General features: G+C 40.5%; 1 protein-coding gene across 5 annotated transcripts in view; it reads right to left on the bottom strand.

Annotated features, from left to right (window-relative positions):
- Nucleotides 1-25,503, bottom strand: part of POMGNT1 (protein O-linked mannose N-acetylglucosaminyltransferase 1 (beta 1,2-)) — an 81,046-nt gene that overhangs the window by 19,147 nt on the left and 36,396 nt on the right. The window contains exons 21-22 of one of the 5 annotated variants that reach the window (XM_032217779.1): nt 24,097-24,206; nt 20,839-22,955 (exon numbers count right to left, since the gene is read on the bottom strand). The exons of 1 other annotated variant lie outside the window; for it this stretch is intronic. In XM_032217779.1, the coding sequence (XP_032073670.1) occupies nt 22,874-22,955; nt 24,097-24,206 (192 nt within the window). In that variant the 3' untranslated portion in view covers nt 20,839-22,873. Of the gene's footprint in view, nt 1-17,849; nt 18,171-20,838; nt 22,956-24,096; nt 24,207-25,503 lie in introns of those variants that run through there. 3 more of the 5 variants (XR_004255446.1, XM_032217781.1, XM_032217780.1) reach the window with 3 other exon arrangements.

The following is a 25,503-nucleotide window of genomic DNA, read 5'->3' as shown; positions in this document are numbered from 1 at the left end:
TGCCGCCACTTTAAAGGCAAGAAGGCAAGACGAAGAGAAGACGAAGGGTCACGAGAGGTGGGGGGCGCACTGAGAAAGGGTGATTATCCGAGTATCTCGCATAGCAGCAGCGAGGGCACGAGGAGTGCATGGCTATTAAGCAAGGCGGGGAGCCAAGAAGCCGTAGGCGCTTCCCCGTGCAAAGTTTGGTTCACCCATTCACCCATTCACTCGGGAGATGTCTTCCTACTGCACTCGGAAGGGGGGGATCCCTAATCCAAGCGCTTAACGTGGGAAGGCAATGCTTTTACACCGGATAGTGATCCGGACCTCACGCGGTATAGACATGGGCCGTTGTGCTTCTTGAGAGATTCAATGGGGGGCTTCCGGGGAGGGGCCTGCTGATGGAAGCAGCTCATTATAGCTGCTCCCAAATTCCTGGTTGCATTATCTGTCGGATGATCATCTATCAGACGTCTGGCAGTTTGTTTACCTTATTCTTCAGGCAAGGAGATAAGGTGAGCTGTTTCTGTTGAGCAAAGTGCCATCTGATCCTCACAGTTTGTGTCTGCGAGGGGAGGAGGGCCAGCTGAGGGCAGAACTGTCTCCGTGCTGGGAATTCCAGCTGCAATTTGCAGCACAAAGCAAGCTCTCTCTTCCTCAGAACAAAACTTGATTTATTGATTCCAAGGCGAGCAGGACTGGTATGCGTGAGCTCCTAATTGTTTGTTTAAATCTTAGCTTCATTTTTACAAGACCTTCTTCCGATAACTTAGCTATTAAAGAGACACTTAAAATGGCGACGAGCTCACTGAACTGCTTCGTAACAATGTTTATGCTTTGAACTTCTACCTTCAAAAAACTCTCTACGGAGGTTTAAAACTTCAAGGGAAAGGAGTGATTTATCACCTCGCTCCACAGCTGCATAACTGGCCAGCAGAGTTTTATTAATTGATTGAAGATAAAATTTGGAATGGCCTCTAAGCCAAATCTTAATTTAAAGATGCCCTCCTCGGCTCCTAGAGGCTCTGGCACATCGCCCACACCTGGCACAAAGCTGCAGTCTCTGTCTCCTACGCCCCCTATAGGTGACCCACTAACGAAAGAATTCTTCCTGAAGGAGCTGACTGATAAACTGACTGAGGCTTTTAATACTCAGACAATTAAGGTGGAAGCAAAATTCAAAGAACTCAGAGAAGGGCTCAAAGAAGAGATATCCGTGGTGCACAAGGAGCTGTCTGATAAACTTGAGATCCGGGTTTCCAAAATCAGAGATGATATGTTGGGGATTGTAAGTTTATTGACAGAACATGTTTCCGGAATTGAAGATAGACTAGATGATCTTAACGACGCTAATATTAATTTGGTATCGAAAACAGAGGTGGTGCAACAAAAAGTTGAAAATGCTGAAAAAGAAATTATTATGATACAGTATAGAAATATGGAACTGGCATTAAGAGTAAGGGGCTTGCGTGAAGACAAGCAGGAAAACTTGAAAGAGATCCTTTCAGAAGTGTTTAATAGCCTGTTGGGAAGACCAGGGGGTAACTTTGATTGGCAAATTGATAAAGCTTATCGTGTTAATTCTTGGCTGGCAAAGCAGAAGCAGCTTCCACGGGACATTGTGATATATTTTACTACAAGAGAGATTAGAAATATGATATTACAAGAGTCCTATAAAACTAAGCTTCAAATTGGAGGTCAGGAATTGACTGTTTTGAAAGAGATACCACCTCAAATGCTAAGATCCAGGAAAGACTATGCTTTTTTAGTTGAAGAGCTTAGAAATCACCAGATACAGTTTAGATGGGACGCACCATTTGGCCTAGCACTCACATTTGAGAGGCAAAGATACCGTCTTAACTCAGTATGGAAAGCTCGAGATTTTTACCATAATATTTTGAAGGCTGGACATCCCGCACCATCTGGACCTAGAGAAAGAGCACAAGAAGGACAAGATAGACAGCAAACTACACAATTACCAGATAAGATGGATCATCTCTCTCTCTTATAAGCACAAGGAGCTATGGAACAAAGACCAAACTGTATGATTACCAGACGAATGGAGCAACAATCCAAAAAGCAACAACTCCAACAATCACCTGCCATCGGTCAAGAAGCTACAGTAACCAGTCTAGAAGCAGTGGGAGGAGCCAGGCCAAAGGTTAAACAGGTTATCCAGGAGGCTCTAAAAAAGCTTCAGGAAACCAAAGACGACAACTAAGCTTCTAACATGGAACGTCAACGGATTGAACTCTCCACAGAAGAGAAAGAAAATATTCCACTATCTTAAACAGTTCAAGAATGATATAATTTGCTTGCAAGAAACTCATATTAGATCAACTGATCAAAAATATTTGATTAATACAAGACTTGGTCAACATTTTATAGCTTCTGCGACGGAAAAGAAAAATGGTATAGTTATATACTTAAGAAAAGACATGAAAGCTGAACTAATCGAAGCAGATCCCCATGGAAGATACATCGCGTTAGATCTGGTTTTAGAACGGAAAAAGACATTGATACTGGGAATATATGCTCCTAATCAACAAGATGGATTTTATAGAAAACTTCATGCTAAATTAATACAGTGGTTTAGGTTTAGGTTTAGGTAGTTTATTTATATGCCGCCCTTTTCCCTGGGGGGACTCAGGGCGGCTCACAGTTTGGAAGGAAGGGAGGACAAACAGATTAAACACATAAGACAGTACATCATTAAAAGCACAACATTCATACAATTCGGGTGGGTTGAGGTCTTTAGCCCCAGGCCTGTCGGGACAGCCAGGTTTTAAGGGCTATGCGGAAGGTCTGGAGGGTGGTGAGGGTACGAATCTCCACGGGGAGATCGTTCCATAGGGTCGGAGCTGCCACCGAGAAGGCTCTCCTCCGCGTGGTTGCCAGTCGACATTGACCGGCTGATGGAACTCGGAGGAGGCCTAATCTGTGCGATCTAATAGGTCGCAAGGAGGTAATTGGCAGGAGGCGGTCTCTCAAGTACCCAGATCCACTACCATGAAGGGCTTTGTAGGTGACAAGTAGCACCTTGAAGCGTACCCGGAGATCGACAGGTAGCCAGTGCAGCTCGCGGAGGATAGGTGTTATGTGGGTGAAACGAGGTGCACCCATGATTGCTCGCGCGGCCGCATTCTGGACCAGCTGAAGTCGCCGAATACTCTTCAAGGGCAGCCCCATGTAGAGCACATTGCAGTACTCCAGCCTAGAGGTCACAAGGGCACGAGTGATTGTTGTGAGAGCCTCCCGGTTCAGGTAGGGGCGCAACTGGTGCACCAGGCGAACCTGGGCAAATGCCCCCCTGGTCACAGCTGACAAATGGTGTTCAAAAGTCAGCTGTGGGTCCAGGAGGACTCCCAAGTTGCGGACCCTGTCTGAGGGGCATAGTATTTGACCCCCCCAGCCTGAGAGATAGAATACTTGCCAAATTAGTGGGAGGGAAGCACAACAGCCACTCGGTCTTATCTGGATTGAGCACAAGCTTGTTAACCCTCATCCAGTCTCTAACAGCCTCAAGGCCCTGGCTCATCACGTCCACCACTTCATTGAGTTGGCACGGGGCGGACAGATACAACTGTGTATCGTCCGCATATTGGTGGTATTTTATCCCGTGCCGCCGAATGATCTCGCCCAGCGGTTTCATGTAGATATTAAAAAGTAGGGGGGACAGGACCGAACCCTGCGGCACCCCATATGTTAGGGGCCTTGGGGTCGATCTCTGCCCTCCGACTAACACCGACTGTGACCTGTCCGAGAGGTAAGAGGAGAACCACCGTAAAGCAGTGCCTCCCACCCCCACCTCCCGCAGTTGTCGCAGAAGGATACCATGGTCGATGGTATCGAAAGCCGCTGAGAGGTCAAGGAGTACCAGGATGGAGGCATGGCCTCTATCCCTGGCTCTCCAGAGGTCATCGGTCAATGCGACCAAAGCGGTTTCTGTGCTGTAGCCAAGCCTGAAGCCAGACTGGAATGGGTCAAGATAACTAGCTTCCTCCAAGGACCGCTGGAGCTGAAAGGCCACCACCTTCTCAACAACCTTCCCCACAAAGGGGAGGTTGGAGACTGGACGATAGTTGTTTAGAACGGCTGGATCCAAAGATGGTTTCTTCAGGAGGGGTCTCACTACCGCCGCCTTAAGAGCGGGGGGAAAGACCCCCTCCCGAAGGGAGGTGGTGACAACTGCCTGGATCCAGCCCCGTGTCACCTCCCTGCTGTTAACAACCAGCCAGGAGGGGCACGGGTCCAGTACACATGTGGAGGCACTTACAGCTCTCATGGCCTTGTCCACGTCCTCAGGGGCAACAGCCTGAAACTCAGCCCAGCGATGGCCTACCAGATTATCCCTTAGTGCCTCGGCTGGTTCTGCAGAATTGGAGTCCAAGTCCGTCCGAAACCGAGCAACTTTGTCCGCGAGAAACTGGACGTAATCCTCAGCCTTGCCCTGCAAAGGATCCCCCGTATCCCTCCTATTTAGGAGGGAGCGGGTTATCCTGAACAGGGCGGCTGGGCGCGACTCAGCGGAAGCAATCAGAGTGGCAATGTAAGTTCTTTTCGAAGTCCTGATTGCCCGGATGTATTCTCTGATGCAATATGTTAAAAGTGCTCGGTTCGATTCGGATTTATTGGATCTCCATTGATGCTCTAGGTGTCTCTTCCGGCGCTTCCTCTCCCAGAGTTCCTCAGTAAACCAAGGAGCCCTCCTGGATCCACAGTGGGATTATAGGTCTTGCATACTACTGGGTGATTGGAATGGTGTTATGGATACTAAGAAAGATAAGAAAGTTTCCCGTCCAAATACTCAAATGCGAGCAAAACTACCTAAATCCTTTTTCGATATGATGGATGACTTTGAATTGAGAGATATTTGGCGAGAAAGAAATGCAGAAGAATATGACTTTACCTTCTTCTCTGATAGGCATCAATCTTTTTCTAGGATTGATTTTATATTAATTACTAATGATTTGCTTTCCAGGGTGAAGAAGACAAAGATTTTGGCTAGAGTTTTTTCAGATCATAACCCAGTTTGGATGGAGTTTGGAGGGGTGGCACAAGCAAGAAGGTCTTGGAGATTGAATGAAAACTTATTCAGATATGAAAAGTATATTAATGATTGTAAAAAATTGTTAACAGAATATTTTGTTTTTAATATGAATAAGGGTATACCTATGGAAATTGTATGGGATGCAAGTAAAGCGTATATGAGAGGAGTTTTGATAAATATAAATAGATCACATAGACATAAACAAGAGGTAAAACGAACAGAATTGGAAGATGAAATCAGGAAGAAAGGGCAGGAGTTAACTTTAAACCCAGGAGACACAAAGATTAAAGAAGCAATTATTATATTAAAGGCCCAATTTAACATGTTGATCTCAGATCAGGTAGCTACTAGTTTGTCATACGCAAAACACAATACCTTTTGCAATGCAAATAAACCTGGCAGATGGTTAGCATATCAGATTAGGAAAAAACAAAACTCTCAAAACATAACTAAACTGCTCTACAGAGGGAAGGAAGTGTTCCAACAGGATGAGATTCAAAAGGCCTTCCGGGAATTTTTTACAGAGCTGTATAAGAGTGATAAAATTAACAGCCTAGATATAGGGAGATACCTAGATAAAGAGAAAATACCCATAGTTAAAGAAGAGCACAGGCAAAAATTGAATCAACCAATAACTTCTACAGGTAATTAAGCAGTTAAAGGCAGGGAAGGCACCAGGCACAGATGGCTTGACAGCGGCTTACTATAAAAATCTACAGTTAGAAATGGTAGAACCTCTTAAGGAACTATTTAATAAGATTCAAACGGAAGGTAAGGTGCCCCCATCTTGGAAGACAGCTTTTATATCCCTGATACCCAAAGAAGACCAAGATATTACTCAACCAAAAAACTATAGACCTATCTCACTACTTAATGTAGATTATAAAATCTTTACCAAAATACTAGCAAATAGGTTAATGTTGGTTATTCAACAACTGATACACAGTGATCAAACAGGCTTTATTCGAGGGAGACAAATGAAAAGTAACGTAAGACTAATTATTAATGCACTAGAATACTTGGGAAAGAACAATCAAATTCCTGCTGCATTCATATTTTTGGATGCTGAGAAAGCCTTTGATCGAGTTAACTGGCAATTCCTGTTGAAAACATTGCAAAAAATGCAAATAGGAAAAAGTTTTTTACAATCAATCAAAGCAATATATCAACACCAAACAGCTCAAATTATAGTCAATGGAAGTTTAACAGACTCTTTTCAAATTGGAAAAGGTACAAGACAGGGTTGTCCCTTGCCTCCACTATTGTTTATTATAACTTTGGAAGTATTGCTGAACAAAATACGGGGCTTGGACGGTCTAAAGGGAATTAAGATTAGGCAGCAAGAATACAGAGTGCGTGCTTTTGCGGATGACTTGGTTATAATATTGGATCAACCGCAGGAATCTAGTATGATCTCAATGAATACGATTAACCAATATGGTCAAGTGTCTGGCTTTAAAATAAATTTAGGGAAAACAAAAATACTAGCTATAAATATGAATACTAAATAAAAGGAAGAACTAGGAGGAATGATAGGATGTGAAATAGTTAAAAAGGTCAAATATCTGGGAGTTAATATTTTAACCTCAAATAGGAAATTATATAAGTATAATTATGAACCACTTTGGCATAGTATACAGACAGAGATGAAAAAATGGGACAAGTTGCAGTTATCTTTGTTGGGAAGAATAGCAGCAGTGAAAATGAATATCCTACCCACATTTTTATTTTGTTTTCCAAATGTTACCTATACTTAAAAAAGATGCGAATTTGCTAGAATGGCAGAAGGGTATTAATAAATTTGTATGGGCAGGAAAGAAGCTGAGAGTAAAGTTAAAAATAATGCAGGATGTGCGTGAGAGGGGAGGTTTGAAATTACCCAACCTAAAATTATATTATGATGCAGTAGTATTATCTGTAATCAGTGATTGGATTGATTTAACTAATGATAGGATACTTAATATCGAGGGACATGATTTGGTATATGGCTGGTATGCTTACCTGTTATACAACAAAAAAGTGGACATAAATTTTAAAAGTCATATTTTAAGGAATGCTTTATTGCGGGTTTGGAAAAAATATCAATACAAATTAAATGGCAAGATACCCATGTGGGCAATTCCTAGACACACAATAGAAAATATGAACATAGCACAAAAACAGGATAGAATTACTTACAGACAGCTTCTTACCCTAGAAAGGGGGGTACTACAACTAAAACCCTTAGATGTATTAAAAGAGGAAAAGGTAATTCAAACTTTGTTCCAGTATGGGCAGTTACAGGCCAGGTGGAAAACAGATAAAAAAATTGGTTTCATGCAAGTTGAGAATAATCTATTTAAACAAATAAGAGATCAAAGTTTAATGCATATAAAGAGGATATATAATGTATTAGTACAGATGGATTCCGAAACAGAATTAGTTAAAGATTGTATGATAAAGTGGGCTCAAAATATTGAAGAACCAATAATGTTGGACACATGGGAAAGAATCTGGGTAAGAAATGAGAAATTTACACAAGCCCAAAATCTGAGAGAAAATTTTTACAAGATGTTCTATAGATGGCATTTAGAAAAAGTTGGCTTCTATGTATTTGAATTTACAACCCAAATGTTGGAGATGTGGTTCTCTTGATGCTACATATTTCCATATATGGTGGACTTGTCAAAAGGTTAAGGCATTTTGGATAAAAATATGGTGGATTATACAAAATATTCTTAAAAAGGATAAAGTTTACTCCTCAGTTATTTTTGTTAGGTATAATTAATGACTTTACAGCGGTAGAGATTAACTTGATTTTGCACTTAATAACGGCAGCAAGATTGTTGGTGGCGCAATACTGGAAGAAGGAAGACTTGCCTACAATCCAAGAATGGACATTGAAAGTCACAAATTTAGCCGAGATGGCTAAAATATCGGCATATCTTAAAGACCACTCAAATGAGAGATATAAATGAGACTGGAAAAAATGGATTGATTATATACAAAATAAATACGGGACTAAGAAATTCCAGATAGCCTATGCTTAAGATCAGGAATGATTTAAATTGTTTAAAGTTAGTTTAGCAAGGAGGAGCTAAGTTCAACGTAAAGATGTTATTAATTTCTTATTCTTCCCCCCCCCCCCGCAATATATCTTAGACTGGGTTTGTTAAAAATCTATACTGTGTATGGGTTCTGGGAAGCCGGGGGGGGGGTAGGTTGTGGGGGGTCAGGGGGAGGGTGGGGGGGATATATATCAGGTTAGATGAGACGTGTTAGATTTCAATGTAATTTGATACCACATGTATACTGTTTCTTTTTTTCTTTTCTCTTTCTTTATTTTATATTCTTACTACTATTACTATTATTACTTTTTCTCTAAAAATAGGATAGGCTAAGCATATTGACATGTAGCGGAAATACACCAAGGAGAGGAGGAGTTGGAAAGAAGAAAGATGGGCAGAGAGGGATGGGAGAGAGGGTGGGGGGGGAGATGAGAAGGATGGGGGGGAGTGGATTGTGGAGAGAGGAGTGGTAGAGGGGGAGGAGAAGTAGAGTAGAGGGGGATGATGGAAGGAAGATAGAGGGTGGTAGAAGAAAGAGGTGTATGGAGAGCAGAAGAGCTATAATGGGTTCCTATTTTGGGGGGCATTGTTGACAAGAGGAACTGATGTAATTATTACTTAATACTATATGATATGGGCTATGTATAGTATACATGTGAGTGTGTGTTATGAAAAGAAAAGAAAATATTTCAAAATAAAAAAAATAAAAAAGAGAGATTCACTGGGAAGTTGGGCAGGGGCGGCTCGCTTTCCTTCCTGTCTGCTTGGCATCCCGTACCCCTTCCTCTGCACGCCAGCGGGCTTGGACGCGGTGGCACACGTGGGTGCCCTTTGGGGTGGGGGTACCCCGTGAAAGGCTGTGCAACTTCTACTAGCTCCTCTCTTAACCTAGGCTCATTTTCCTGCGGGAAGTTCCACCGAGGCCGCTGAAGTGGTTTTACAATGCTTTAAGTAGCTGGCAGGGCTTCACCGCCGGGAGCAGAAAGGCGGAAAAACTCTCTTTAGTATTACAAAAAATCCCCAACTTCAGGGTTTCTTGACTAGTCAGGCAGGAGCTGAGTAGCTGCTTCCAGGCAAAAGCCTCCCTGCCGTGGCCGTTACCTTCTCTTCTTCAAATGAGGGAGGTTTAGCTTAGCCGCCTTAGTCTTTTAGTAAATCCCGCTGAGATGAATTGAGCTATGGGAATTATCCATCTAGATGAACCAGACTGAATCCTCTTTTCAAAAGCATTAAAACTATTTCTCCACCAGTCCTACTCTATCCAGAAGAGAAAGATCATCCACAGCGATCATGCTCCGGTTTCCAGATGATTTTAGAAGGAATTTGCAAACGATATATTACTAATTCTTTTTAATGTGAACTCGAGTCTCCCCCAAACTGATTGCCTCTAGCATAGAAGCAGCCATCCTTCCGAGTACGCCTCGCTATTCCAAGCCAAGCAAAAAAAAAACCCACCATGTGTTTTTGAGCAAGCTGAACGGGAAAAGCAACTGCCAGCCTAACAGTTCATCCATTTGCAGTTGATCACCATTTACAATGCACCCTGTCAGCTGACACCGACAAAACACTGTTTAATGGTTTGCCCAGGCAGGGAGGGAAATACGATGCGCCCCACAAGATTACAGCAACGCATTTCAAAAACAGCAAAAACCCACCTTGGAACTTAAAGTGTACTAACTTCTCGCTTTGCCATGACTATTCCTTTAAAATATGTGAAATATCACATTTTGGAATGGGCGGCTGTAACAAAACATTAAAAGCGTCCTGGCAGTTATCAGACAATGGAAATACCAATACACTGAACAAAGGACGTAACAAAATATAAAGCATGCAAGAAAGAAACACGCATCCTTTTAAAGTCCCCAAACGCCAGGCACATTAACCCAAGAAGAAGTGGTCCCAAAGGTGCTTTTTTTTCCAAAAGGCGAGTTGACTTTCTTGGGGTATTTTTCCCCCTTTGAAAACATTTCACTTCTCATCCATGAAGCTTTCGGTTCTTCTATCCTCTTGCGTGAAAAGAGAAACGTCTGAAAAGGGGGGGGGACTCCATAAAGTCCACCCGCCTTTGGAAAAAGTGCAGATCTGAATGATTGAGAACCTCTCCGTAGACATAATGGTAAAAGATTGGAAAAACCAAAGAAACTTTACTTGTGCGCTGGAGAGTTGAACTTGCTCGGAGCATGAACTTTTCCAACACAAGCGCGTTTTACAAGCAAGGCTCCTGCTGCTAGATTGCGCAGTCGCTCAACTGCAAGGCATGATTTGCTGCTCCCAGATCAGGAGGCAGGAGAATCACGTGCCTCCTTTGCATATGGATTTTTTTGCTTTTTAACCCTTGCTTAACTCTTAAAAGGCGAAAAATTCCTTATGCAAAGGAGGCCCATAATTCTCTAGCCTCCCCGTACAGTTAACACTAAGCAGACTCAAAGTCACTGTGACTTGGAGTCTGGCAGCAACTAGCTTGGCCTTTTAAATTATTTTAAAAATTCTTTCCTTTTCCTCCTGAGACTGGTGAGGCCCCGCCTCCCCTGCCTCCAGTGACTGCATGTCCCTGGTTTTAGCTAAATGTGAATATTCAGCTGCATTCTCACAATCAAAATCATGCTCTTTTATACACATGTGTGAAAGGTCTGGAACTGCTTTGACTTTTTCTAGTCCTGTCCTTGATTGTGTCATTTTTGCCGCAATGAAAGGAGGCCTGTCCTCCTACTGCATTGTTCAGTTTAATCATCTCTGCCATCCCATTCTTCATTTTTAAAAATTACTTCTATATTTCTTCATAACAATGTTGTCGGAATGATTAGGTTATATGAACATGATTATCCCAAACTGAGTGTCTTATTGATCTATTGACCCAATCCTGAATCATTCTTCCAGCCCAGTATTTCTTAATTTCAGAGCCTTTAAGATATGTGGCCTTTGGCTCCCAGAATTCCCTAGTCAGCCATGCTGGCTAGGGAATTTTGGGAGTTGAAGTCCATACATCATAAAGGGTCTGAGACTGAGAAATACTGTTTTAAGCACTTCAACATGAATTATAATGAAGCATTTCTACAAACGCAATAGTCAGGTTAACGCAATAGTCAGGTTAAAATTTCCCAGAAACAATTGGAAAAATGAAAAACTAGGAATTTGCTATAAGGATAGCAACAAAGGTTCTTACTTTGTGCAGTGTAAAATGTGTTCCCATTAAATAAGGATGGGAGTGAAGGCCAAGTATGTTAAGCATACTGTATTACAGCTTGTTTTATATTAAGTAGGTTCCTTTAAAAACACTAATGGACTTCCTCACAAAATAAGGGTTATAAATCTTAGTATTAATCAGACAATCTTTTCAACATGCACTGATATACAGTACACACGGCAACTATGGAGAAAAACAATATGGATATTTGCAATTTCACAATACTGAGGATCCATTTTCACCAATGACTTGACCATATCTCACTTATGAAAGGTGAACATGACCTCATAGTCTTCTTCTGTAACCTATAATGTGATTCTAGCCATGGATAATGTATTTACACTGGCCAAAGCATTGAAGCGATTCAACAATCTTGTATTTTGTGTACATTCAAGGCGTGGTTGCTTAGCTAGTTGCTATTAATTTCTCCAGCTTACTATTATATTTTGAAGCTAGAAGTGGTAGAAATAAGAGTCTCAACCAGCTTTGAATGATAACCTATTGTGCAATGTTTCTTTAAGCTATTCAGAAAAAAATGACACACACACACACACACACACACACACACACACACACACACACCACTGAAGACATTTCCAGACCTTTGGATTATTCCAGCAGCACTTCATTTAAAATATGATTATTTGAGTATGTATAAAAAAGTAATGCTATTACTCCTCCCATCAGAGTGTGGGAGGTAAGAGGTTGAACTTTGGTATGGAAAGGCAAATATAATATAAGAGGTTTAATCGAAACCTGGTGGAATGATTTATATGTCTGGAATATATCACCTGAAAGCTATGATTTGTTGAAAAGAAACAGAAGTAAAAGAAAGGGAGGAGCAGTTGCACTATTTATGAAAAATGTCCACTCAACCAGCTTAACAGAGCATTTGAATTAAAATAAGAGGAGATACAAATAAACAAATTGTTAGTGGTTGTCTATTATTGCCTGCCCCTACAAGAAAAGATGTGGATGAATGCTTTCTGAAGCACAGAAGCATGAAATGTTAATGTCCGAAGACTTTTAATTACTCTTATATCTTTGGGGAGATAAGGTTAACCAAGTATAGGACGGACGTCAGAGTCAGATGATAGAAAAAGGTACAAGTAGATTGGTTAGCCTTGACTCAATACTTATCAACAGGAAGTCATTATGAACTGTAGGAGGAAGTGAACCTGAGAAAAAATAGTCACCTAACCCCAAAGCCCCAGATTTTACTATACTTATAGCACGGATAACTGACACCACATGGCAGAGAAAACTAATGGAAACTGAGCTGTGGATAAATGGAAACTCCTATATTTTAAAAGGACACTTGCAAATCATCCCAATAAGGCAGGGATGGGAAGCCATGGTCCCTTTACAACCTACAGATTTCAAATCTAGGGCTGGCTCAGGAATTCTGGGAGTTTAAGTCCACAGGTCATAAAGGGGCCATAGTTGCCCAGCCCTGCAATAAGGGAAGGGAATAAACGGCAGCAGAAACCAAAAGGGTGGACACAAAAAACTTAGTGCTAAGAAAATATAAAAGAATGTGCACAATGCAGGAAATGGAAAGAGGCTGCAGTTCAAAGGTTGTCAAAGGGCGTGCTCAAAAATGTCAAGATGATGGCTGTAATGGTACAACTGAACTATTTTTTTTATGTGCAACACACAACAGGCAGAGCTTCCATCACGCTGTTACACAACTACCATCTTGGTTCTTTTGATTACCCCTGCCACACTACAAAGGAAGAGTAGCACCAGTCTAGAACTGCAGAGCTACTATCAAAGGAGGGAAACCTAATTCTAACAACTGGGGCTGCTTTAGTTTTGTTTAAAAGAAGGAGAATCAATACACCAATTGCTCAATTAACACCGTAAAATGATAACAAATACAGAAAGCAGAGTTATGCGAGATGAAAGGCAGGAACGAAGACACTCAGGAAAACTTCTTTGGTTTAAATGAATTGAACTCTTCAGAATTGGATGAATTGTATTTCAAGGTACTGGAGGAACTAACTGACGGCCTAGAAAACTGAGTTATGGCCTAGCAGTATGAAATTGTTGCAAAAAAGAGGGGCATGTGCACCAACAGAAATCTAGAAAGTCAGTGAAAAGCCAGATTTGGAAAATAGCAAATTTTGTTCCTATCTTCAACAAGGAGAAAAAGGAAGATCCAGCAAACTACAAGCCAATCAGTCTAACTTCGCATTTACTATCTAGAGCAGGGTGAGGCACTGTGGCCCTTTATAGCAATAGCAATAGCAGTTAGACTTATATACCGCTTCATAGGGCTTTCAGCCCTCTCTAAGCGGTTTACAGAGTCAGCATATTGCTCCCACAGTCTGGGTCCTCATTTCACCCACCTCGGAAGGATGGAAGGCTTGAGCCGGTGAGATTAGAACCGCCGAACTGCAGATAGCATCAGCTGAAGTGGCCTGCAGTACTGCACTCTAACCACTGCGCCACCTCGGCTCTTTATGACCTATGGACTTCAGCTCTCAGAATTCCTGAGCCAGCCAAGCTGAATTCTGGAAGTTGAAGTCCAAGGTCATAAAGGGGCCATATTTCCTCACTTCTGATCTACAGAAAGTGGTATCCCATTCATTGGGAATGTTCACAAGGAGGCAATGGCCCTTCAGTCTGAGTTGCTTTAATTTAGATTCCTAAACTCAGCAGGAACTGGACTCGAGAGCCTTAAAAGAGTCCTGCCAAGTTTCTCATTATATCATTCATGGTTGTACAACAGTGTTATCTTTTATAAAGAAATGTACTTTACTGCCTATCAAAGTCCAGAAAAGGTAGAGCAATTAATCTCTATTTGCACTGGAGAAAGAAAAGTACCTTTTTAAAAAATAATCAGGCCTGGTAAAATGATTTGCATTGAATCTATTTATTATTCTATCATGACCTTGTGGATAAAGCTTCTGAAACACACTGAACTCAGCAATATTTCAGTTCAAATCATTTAAATAATATATTTCAATTGCAAATAGAACCTACCAGTAGTGGGATTTAATTTTTTTGCTGCTAGTTCTGTGGGCATGGCTTTGTGGGCATGGCAGGGGGAAGGTTATTGCAAAATCCCCATTCCCTCCCGATCAGCTGGGACTCAGGACACAGAGAATAGATGGGGGCAGGGCCAGCCAGAGGTGGTATTTACCGGTTCTCCAAACTACTCAAACTTTCTGCTACTGGTCCCCCCGAACTGGTCAGAACCTGCTGAATCCCACCTCTGGAACCTACGTTTTATAACACTAGAGTCACTTAGGGCTGGAAACTAAACATATGGCAAGCAGATCCTTTAGAAACATTGCATTATGGTAAGTGTGTTGTTGAAGAAACATGTTCAAAAACACATTTTTCAAATAAAATCTTAATACTATCACGTGGTCACTAAAGTTTCCCAATGTAAGAGCCACTGTCTATTTTCTAGCACCAGATACTATTGGCTGAAAAATCAATGACTTGTATGTAAAAAAAAACATTAATTTTTTAGCAACTAGATCTCATCTGTTACCAATATAATATCACTGAAGCTTTCCAAGAATTAAACATGATAGTAGTATAGTAGAGATAAACCTCACAATAAATTCTGGATACTCTTGTAACAATACTTATTTGCAATTGATAATTATAGAAGTTAAATATATTGTTATGAGTTTCCCTTTAGCCTCAGAAATAGGGTCCATGGCAGAGGTGGTATTCAGCAGGTTCTGACCAGTTCTGGAGAACTGGTAGTGGAAATTTTGAGTAGTTCAGAGAACCAGTAAATACCACCTCTAACTGGTCACGCCCCCATGTATTCTCTGTCTCTCGAGTCCCAGCTGATCGAGAGGAAATGGAGATTTTGCAGTATCCTTCCCCTGGAGTGGGGTGGGAATGGAGATTTTGCAGTAACTTCCCCTGCCATGCCCACCAAGCTATGCCACGTCCATCAAACCACACTCACAGAACCGGTACTAAAATTTTTTGAATCCCACCACTGGTCTGTGGCCCTTTCAAAACCTTAGGCTTGCTTAGATCTGTAGATTCCCTACAGGCTTGTTGTCCAACTGTCATGGATAATCTTTCTGAGGATGAAGGTTACCTAAAATGTGGTAAGTTACCCTATATTAAGTTAAATCACATTTATACTTTGTTAAACATTCTTCACCATCACTCTCTTTTCTGAGAATCCTCTTCCCATATCGCATCTTTTTCCTACAAAGTTTCATCTATCGGTAAAAATATATTAAGAGTTACAAAGATAATGTGTTTTAACTTTGCTCTTGTAGTTCATTAGTCTGTAGTTTCTGACTGTTGTGTTTAAGTAAACTCCGCATTTATGTTAACACCAAATACAAACCATCTGAATCATTTCCATCAAATATTCCAGATGGCAACTAATAGATAGATTACACTGCTGTATTCCACTAGGGGGAATTAAGGATTACAGAATACTCATTCACTCTGCAAAAAAGGTCAACTAATAGGAATTACAAGCATTGTACCTTTATCATATTTAACATGGTAACAATCATCTTATCCAGAAATCAACTGTGCCCTTACTTGTTCTGTCCTAATACCATTAATTTACAAGCTGTTGTATTCCTGCTTTTCTCTTTCACCTGCTAGTGCTATTGACTTTTCATATCGATTTGCATAGGTTACAGTTTAATGCTACAGTGCTGGGAATGAATATGTAATAGGAAAATATTAGTAAAAGGATATCCTTTCCCTATTGGTACTACCATATGAAACTGATGGATGTACAGTGTGAGTTGCATAATCTAACCAAATTGCCTTAGATTAGGCAACTCATACACATAATAAAACTTATTGAATTCCAGAGAAACCAGAGTGGGAAAATAAGGACAGATCAAAGAAAGACTTTTTTACACAGAGGACATTCAACGTGCAAAATATATTGTCATGCCTCTATAGATAGCCACCAGTTTCAGCTTTCAAAGGAAAGTAACAGATTCATGGAGGTTATGAGGCATGAATGTTCATAGATATGACTGTAAGGCGTGATGATTTCATATTACCTCCTTTATTATAGACTGCTTCTCTTGACTCAGTTGTTTATGGACAGAAGTGAGAAGTATGCTTATGCCCAATGAACTCTTTTAATATGCTGTACATTCATTTCACTACGCAGTTCTATGACTCTTTGAGGATCATGGTTACCTTTGGTCTGTGCTAGCTTACAACTGATCAAGAGTCAAAGGAACATTTAAATGTTTCTTTGAAAGACACATAAAAGCACCTGGCTTTGCATTATGTCTCAACTAAGATTTTGTTTTTCTGCCAGATCAGATAATCTGCTAGATTGTTGGGCCCTTTATGGTGGAAAAATCCAGAATATTGCTTGAAACCACAAAGACGGAAGTTATTTAAAATATTCACAACCCTATTAAGATCTAATATTTAGTCCCTTCATTTTAATACAATTTTATTTTTTAATATTTTCTGCAATTGTTTTTATGTAGACTGAGAGGCAGCTTTTGAACTGCATTACAAGAGAGAATGTATATATTTTAATAAATATGAAATATCATAGGTCAGTCAATGCTGTAAGAAAGCATCCACTTTGGCAGACATGCCAAATCAACCATGCACAGATGGACATATGCTGTTCATTACTTTAATACAATAAAACATGTAATGCATTTTCTCTTCAGATATTTATTTAATGGAAATTGATTTTTCAACAATACGTGACATGCAAAGCCGCTAACGGCACTTTTTGTTCAATGTGGTTGGCAATTCCATGCTGTCAATTCAAACTAGGCTTCTATCTTTCAAGTTTTAAAGGATATCTGCGCTTTAAACACTTGTTTTAATGTATGTGATTGGACAACAGGGTTTTGAATGTAACAATATGCTTTTGCCAAATTACTATAGTAGATGCATGTATGGAGTTTAGTGGAATAAATGTATACAACACTAAAAGGAACACACTTTTTCAGTTATTAATGTTTATCATGCCCCTTTCTAGGAGCTGCCCTTCATTTGAGCAAGCACACAGCATTTTATTTGTTTGTCTCTTACCTAGAAGATGAGTCCACAGACTGATATATTTTTGATTCAGCTCGCCTTATTTATATTTCCAAGGGGCTATCAATGCTTAAAAGCAGCTTGCTCCTTTGAAGCTTACAGTATGGAGAGCTGGGGGGCTCTAGTGGTTCTATATAATAGTTCTTTTATTTGCCACTATAGAGCAAGGTGAAATGTCTGGCAGGGGAAAGATGAAAAAACATAGGGGCAGGCCCACTTTGAATAAAGTTATTGATGTTAGGTATCTGATTGGACTACGTAGAGGCAGTTCTTGGCTTATGACCTCAACTGAGCCCAAAATTTCTGTGGCTAAGTGAGTCAGTTTCAGTGAATTTGCCGCATTTTACGATCGTTCTTGCCACAGCTGTTAAATGAATTCCTGCAGTTTTTAAGTTACTAACACGGTTGTTAAGTGAATCTGGCTTTCCCATATGACTTTGCTTGTCAGGTCTCAAAAGGTGATCCCACGACCCCGCAACCATCATTTGCGAAGCATCTGAATTTTGATCACATGCAACTGTTGTTAAGTGTGAAAAACTATTTAAAAAAATAAGTCACCTTTTTCAGTGCTGTTGTAACTTTGAATGGTCACTAAATGAACTGCTGTAAGTCGAGGACTACCTGTACAAGTTTTGACTGATCGCAGAAAGAAAGGTGCTATATAAAGTGAATAAATGCACAACAGGAATCTGACAAAATAACACTACAGCAGTATTCTGAAGAGTTGGTTTTCTGCAAAAGCAGTAATATCCTTTTTTTTTTTACTCCCAGTAAAATAATATGTTGAGATGCTTATTCTACCTGTACTGTTTGCAGATGATCAATTTTGAAAACTTCTGTAAATCCAGGGCAGAATTTGTTATTTGTGCCTTTTAAGGACCTGAGAAGATAAGTGGAGAAATACAACACTTTTGTCAAAGTTGCTCAGGATGAAATGACAATCTATGCCACAGCTACTAAAAAAGGACAGCCTTTATTTTCAAGGAAAAGACATCACCATGCATAGAGATGTAAAAGACAGGAGATGCAACAATTCTGCCATCTTTACTTTTTAGAAAACACAGGCACGAGATACCCAAAAGCAGCCAGCCTAGTTTCACTCAACCTCTCTTCCCTCCCTGACTGCATGCAAGATGAGATGTCTCCTTTCTCACAAACCAGGAGCACTCAGGTCACAAAGGTATGCTTTGCTTAAGGTGAACAACAGAAATGGGGAAATAAAGGAGAGAGGGAGAGAGAAACGGAAAGGGAGAAGGGGAAAGAGGGAGAGAGATTGAGAGATATCAACAATAGAAAAAAGGGTAGCAAGAGTCAATCTAGCCAAGATGGAATCTATTCAGAGGACCATAACATCAGTTTTGATGTTGCAAGTATGGAGTCAAGCATAATTGTATGCCGAATGGGGAAGATTGGACCTGTATTCTGATAAGTAGCTTAGGCCAGAGGTGGTATTCTACAGTTTCGGACTTGTTCGCCTGAACTGGTAGTGGAAATCGCGGATGGCCCTGCCCACCCGCCCTGGCTCTATGGCATCCCATTTAGGCCATTTTTTGCCAAAAGCGCATGCACAGAAGGTGCACTGACATTTGAGAACTGGTAGGGAAAGTAAGTGAATACCACAGCTGGCTTAGGCCAGAAGTTCTTATTCAAAATAACAATCAATCCAGCACTATCTGAATGTATCCCATTGTTTTAGGCATGCCTGAAAACTGCTGGTTGTTTTGCAATAGTTCAAATTTAAACAAAATCTCAAAAAGGACAATCATTTGGTATTTCAATCTCTCCATACACACCTCAATTGTTTTAAGGAGCTAATAATTATTGTCATGTAGACACACATGAAATTGATTTCATTACTTTTATATTATTCCGTCTTTAAGAATAGCTAGCCCAGAACGAGTGTATAAGCATAAGGAAATAGTTGGAGAGAGAATTCAATGGCCATTTTCTGCATAGCGTAGTCTGTAAAGAATGGCACTAGAAATGTCAAATCCCCTAGATTTATTTGTTGCTTGATGAGGACAAAAATCTCATTTTAACCAAGGAGATGAATACTGCTCTTTTTTCTCCAAAACCTACATTGATATAACAGAAGCATCAGATGTAAACATCTTCAGGGAATTTTACAAAGATGCATTTTTGGTAAGAAAAATAACAATTCTAAGACCTTTTTAAAAAACAATTAGACAAAAGGAAAATAAAATCAGCATAAACATATTCCTGCCATTTTCTGCCCTTGCTCAACAGGGGCAAATAATTTTCTTTAGTATCTTCTAGGTCTTGTCACTCCAACTGCCTTTTGATGAATGAAGAGCCAGGCATTTATGGATCTCTAGACTTTTGCTTTCAAGGCTGAACAGGCCTTGATGAGAATAATGATCATCTCTAGCATGTTATTGCCCCCCCCCTTCAAACATACCAAAAACTGTTTAATAAAGTTCTCATAAATGTTGCATCAAAGTAACCTTCCATTCCATATTTCATTTCATCACTGTCAGGTGTTCTACAATTGGCTAGACAAGACAAAAGCTGGCCCCATAAAACAATATGTTTCTGTCTTAACAAAGTAACTTTGCATCACTGTATAGAAAATGCAGTTCTGAAAAAGATGGACCTTGGAAGTTGTAAGGGCCTCCACCACTCTAATTGAGGCATTATACAAAGTGAGCAGGGTTTCCAGGTTTGCAATAATGGCCTTTCTGCTATGAAATTGCAATAGAGGGAAGTGGCATGTGCTCTTCTCTACCAAGGATTTAAGGAATTTAAGGAACTTTTAAGGTAGGGAGAACACACTACAATAATTATTAACACTAGCCAGAAGTCTGTCCCTGAATCCCCCCTTCCACAAATGTAGCCTAGTCTATCTTTCAAAATAAAGGATTTTGAAGACCCTAATATTAAATCTGAATTTATATCTACAAATAGAAATGGGCCATGCCACCTTCCCTACCGGTTTGCAAATGTGAGTGCGTGATTAGCCTTCCGTGCATGCACTTTTGGTAAAAAAAAGGGCCTAAATGCGATGCCATGGGGGGGGGGGATACCCATGATTTCCACTACTGGTTTGGGTGAATCGGTCCGAACCAGTAGAATACCACCTCTGGGCCACACATTGATTGATATTCACTTGGTAACAAATCTATTAAATCTCTTGCTTCTCCTGCCCCCCGAAAATAGCCTTTAGGAGTCTCTATCTCTTTAGCCTGATATGGAGTCTCTATACCCAGTATTAAAGGTTGAACCACCATATAAATCAAGGAACTGGATTGTTTTCATCAGTCCCAGTGGTCAAATAAATAAGGGTGGGGGGGGAACACAGCATGCTTCCAAAAGGTGTAAATTCAAGTTGTTGACTCCTCAGCCCCGAATTTAGAAGTTACTCCCTATTAAAAGAACCAGCTACTTAATATTCTCAGCTTTGGGAGACTACATGAATCCAAAATGGAAGTTCTATATCAAGTTCCACAAAATGGCCAATGTGCTGGTGACTCCAGAATGAGAACTATTTCATACACCTGCATTTGCACGGAACTTTTTTTTCCTGATGCCCATTTGCATACTTAAAATGACATCTGAATGACATCCCTATCAGGAATCTTAGTAAGTTACGTCTCTTCTGTGTTTAGAAAAAGCCATTTCTCCTTCTTCACATGGCAGGAAATGAAGTCAAGGCAGAGCAAAACAGCACTGTTGTACTCTCTACACTGGAGTTCACATACATCCTGCAAATGGAAGACCACCATCTGTACTCAAGACTGATAGTGCCCTGAGGACCACAATTTTTGTCGGCAGAGATCCTTGCATGAATTATCCATTACTTTGCCAATGAAAACTGTAGGGACACAGCAGACAGATGACCTTTGCAAATATCATGCTTAGGACAGTGTTGGGTCATACGTTCTACTTGAGGTCTCATTCAAGCACAGAAACTCTTGGGCTCTAGAATAAGTAGGAGCCTGAGTGTCAAGGAGAACCATGCGTTAGCTAACCAATCAAAACAAGAAGTTTTCAAGCTGCCTTATGGACAGGAAAAGGTATTTGCTCTTTAACTCATACTGGTATTAGACAAGTTTGGAGGACAGTGAGGAAAAAGAGGAAAACACAAAGAGATAACTCAACAAAATGAAGGAAAGGTAGCCTCAAACTAGAATCTAGTTGTTCCCTTGAGGGGAATGTTCATTTCCTTTTCCCTTAATCTATTCATGGTGTGAATATATTGAAAGTCACATTTGAGACCTAAAACGTTCCCTCTTCTCCATAAGGCACAGGATATCCAAGAGGAAACCATGATTTCCTCTTTATCCCTGAATTGCTTCCTCCTTTGTCTCCCCACACCCTTCCACCTCTGATTATCTATCTAGGAGAGCCCCCAGTTGCCCTTTCTTAGGACTTAGTACCAAAATCTTCCTCGGTGCATACAAGTCCCTTTGGATTTTCCTTTGGGGGCAAAATACTTTAGTACCTGCACTTCACATTTAGCAGGAGTGGGACTCAGGTTACATCACAGGAGGGAGAGCAAGTGGAGTCTCAATTAGTTGTAGAAAGACCCTATCATGGCTGGCTACTTCTGGGTTTGGTTTCCAGAAACCTACAGACCAGCCTCACTCAGAAGTAAGATTTAATCCGACTCATTTACTATTTCTGCACCCTGATATACTAAAGCTTCCCAGGCCAGCACATGCTTGCTCAAGGCACTTTTCTTCTTTACTGCTGCTTAGCTCTTTCTGCAGGCATTTTATGGAAATGATGAAACCATGTAGCCTGTATCTTTTCAGATATTTTAACCAAGACCAACTGCCTTAGCTAAATCCAGGCAGATCCACAGGGAACCTAGAACCCATAACTTTGAAAGGGACAACCTTTCACTGCCATCTCTGTCCAATGGGAGGAGAGGATGAGAGGGGGAAAAAAGGAAATTCCGAGCCTGCGTGATCAGGACATTCAGTACACAGCAAACACATGCAGTTCTTTTGCAGCTTGCATCCTTTGATCATGAAGCCAAGGCCACAAAACTCTTCTTTGTACGCATGTGAACCACTGACCATAAAGTCACTAGCCAGGCAGTGGTATGTGGGTTTAAGGTATGGCCCCATATGCTTTCTAGGAACATTTCCCATCATTATTACTCACCTCAAAAACCATCAGAAATATAAAGCAAGAAAACAAGCCTTTAGAAAGTGGCTGACCACTGCAGCAAACTAATAAATTAAAAAAAATTATATATCCTCAGGTAACAACGTGGAAAGAGCTTCTAAAGGGACTCAATCCCTTTCAAACAGCTCCCTCAGGCCCAACCCCAATTTGGGGAAATAGTGGCCCACAATTAGTAAAGCATCAATATTAAAAATGAGACAACTGCATTGTTTCGCTGGCTTAGAAAAATATTAAAGATGCCTGTTCTTCCAAGGCAATTTATCCACTCTCAGCAGCAGCCTGAGGATGAGGGATGGGGAAAGCTCCCTTTGGCTTGTCCTACTTCTCCAGACTTCCAGAGAAAAGCAGTCCCAGAGAGCTCTAAGTGTTCCTCTGCCCTCCTATTCTGCAGGCTATGAAGGCAATATGGTCAACACTCCATGATCTGCTTCATGTTTGCTCTGCTCCTGCTGCCTCATCCTTGGCTGGGGGTTCTATGTAGATTGGGGTCACTGAAGGAGGTTTTTTGAATCTAGGGAAAAAGGAAATTGGAAACTCAAATTACCAGTATAGAAAGGGAGGTGGAAAGCTTAGATTCAACAGGATGAACAACAAAATATATAAAACTGTCTTGAGGGGCAAAGTATTACAGAGTTTTCTAACCCAGTGCTTTCTAGAAGCAACAAGTCTCAACTTTAGAATTTGAAGATAGCAATCAATGACTGAGGTTAGGGGAAATGCAACTGGATAAAGTGAACTGCAATATATCCATCTAACCTAGTGCTGTCTGATTTGTACCAGTCTTCCATAATATCCAACTAAAGTATCCAATGCTTTTACATGAATACTGAATATGGAATATTTTGCATGTCCAAAATGCAGGGCATCTTTCAGCTTTGGTCCCTTCCCGCTTATCTTTTCATAGTTGCTCTATTCGCTATTACGGTTCACTGAAAAGCAAGGGTGCAATATTTATGCTGGCCCAAGGTTCATACCTGGCTTCTAAACAATATAGCACTTAGACTTATATACCACTTCACAGTGCTTTACAGCCCTCTCTAAGTGGTTTACAGAGTCAGCATATGGCCCCCAACAATCTGGGACCTCATTTTATTGACCTTAGAAGGATGGAAAACCAGGTCAACCTTGAGCCGTTGAAGACTGGGCACTGCTTTCCAAAATGTAAAAGGTGGGACATGGACAACAGTTGATTTTTTTTTAAATGTACATGTAAATGTAAATAAAAATTATTTTAATATGATCGCTGTCCAGTTGTGAATTTAACAATTTCTTCCTTCCACGTGTTAAAAACTGCAATTTAAGAATAACTTCTGAAAGCCTCTGGAACTACACCCATGGATTACAAGGGCTGATGTAGTCCCATTAGTGCTTCTTGCTCTAAAGTTCTACACAATGTCCATTTCATTCAAGAATTAAATAAGGACCTACTTGCAGCAGAGCTAAGCAATGGATAGAAGCTAATTACACATAATAAGAGATGTCTCCATGACTCCCTTTGGAAAAAAAAATCACTTGATCTGCCATTTTGTTTAAGAACAACATGTGTAAAAAACAAGGTGCCTAGCCAAATAATCTGGCTATAAGAGTCGGATGGGAAAAAGAAAAGTTTTATACAACAATTAAGTCTAACTTGACCCACAAAGATGACTTACGAATATGGAGAGGCAGGGACTCCTACAACCAAGAAGTGATTTTTTTTCCTAAAGAGCCGCCATAGTCCTTTATGATTCCCCCGGACATCCAGATCCCAAATGTGGAGGCACTAAAAGAACAAGTTTATAAGTGTCTGACGGGAAGACTGAATGAATCATGTCACTAAAGATACAAAATCTAAACCAGCTGAGTGTTTCTAAGCAGTTTTCAGTGCTGGTTTGTAGTAAGTAAGGAAGATCTTTATTACGGTCAAAGACCAGCAATATACATTTGTCTTTACACTATATTAAAAATACTAACATTAAAATATAATTAAAAGTATTTACATTAAAAGTGGATAATAACATTATGGTCCAAAGATTGTTAAAGGTATGTCCAGATAATTGGTACAAGATGGTACTATACTGTAGCCAATTTTTTTCTTATGGACATTGCAGCAGCACAGAACTTTGCCACTGCATACGTGGTATCTGGGTTAGTGTCCTGGAGGAGGAAGCCTAGATAAAAATTGTCTGCCCTCCCTGGCAATCTCTCTAATAAGGGAAGAATATATGCAGACCTACAAGCTCTGTATAGCTCGCAATATAATAGTACATGTGAATTATCTTCCACTTCTCCTTTACCACATATACAAACGCGTTCAGCTATAGGTGTTCTCTTATACCTGCCCTGGAGGAGTGCTGAAGGAAGAATGTTAAATCTGGCTCTGAAGAAAGCTATTCTTTGTTTTGGAGAGATCAGGTCATTTAGATATCTTGCCGATTCCCACACACCCTGTTTGATTCTGTCCCTACTGTGGAGAGGCAACCTATTTAGTTCTTCTTGGAACTCCATGTCCCTCATTCTATTGATTACTACTTGCTTTGCTTGCTCAAAGCCTAGGGACATTAAGAATAATGGTGAAAGCCCATAAGAGCCTAGCTTGTGATCAATTGCTTGTTTCCAGGGGGAAGGGAAATTGTCAGTCAACACCCTCTGGAAAGAAATGCATTTTAAGCCAATAAATGACCATCATCTTCCAGGCTTTTACTTGAATTTGAGGCATGCCTGTCTCAATTCTTAACTGGGCATTTGGAGTTCCATTGGGAGCAGCTAAGATAGCTCGCAGGAATTTTGTTTGAATGGTTTCTAACAAGTCTCTCTTTGCAAGGATTCCTGTTTGTGCCCCGTAAAGAATTTGTGCCAATGTTTTGGCCTCAAAAAGTTTTAAGGCAGCAGGTACTAACTGACCTCCACCTGTATAAAAGAAATGTTTGATTGCATTTGAGGACCTAATGGCTACTTGCAATGTGTGATCCAGGTGTGCCTTCCATGTCCCTAGCGAGTGGAAAACCACACCAAGGTATCTAAATGTTCTAACCTGTTCCAAACTATATCCTTCTATTTGCCAGGAATATTGGTGTGGT

The sequence above is a fragment of the Thamnophis elegans genome, chromosome 5 (genome assembly GCF_009769535.1).
Source record: "Thamnophis elegans isolate rThaEle1 chromosome 5, rThaEle1.pri, whole genome shotgun sequence".
Taxonomy (NCBI): domain Eukaryota; kingdom Metazoa; phylum Chordata; class Lepidosauria; order Squamata; family Colubridae; genus Thamnophis; species Thamnophis elegans.
Note: the sequence above shows the minus strand (reverse complement) of the source record. Positions and strands in the feature narration are given on the sequence as shown.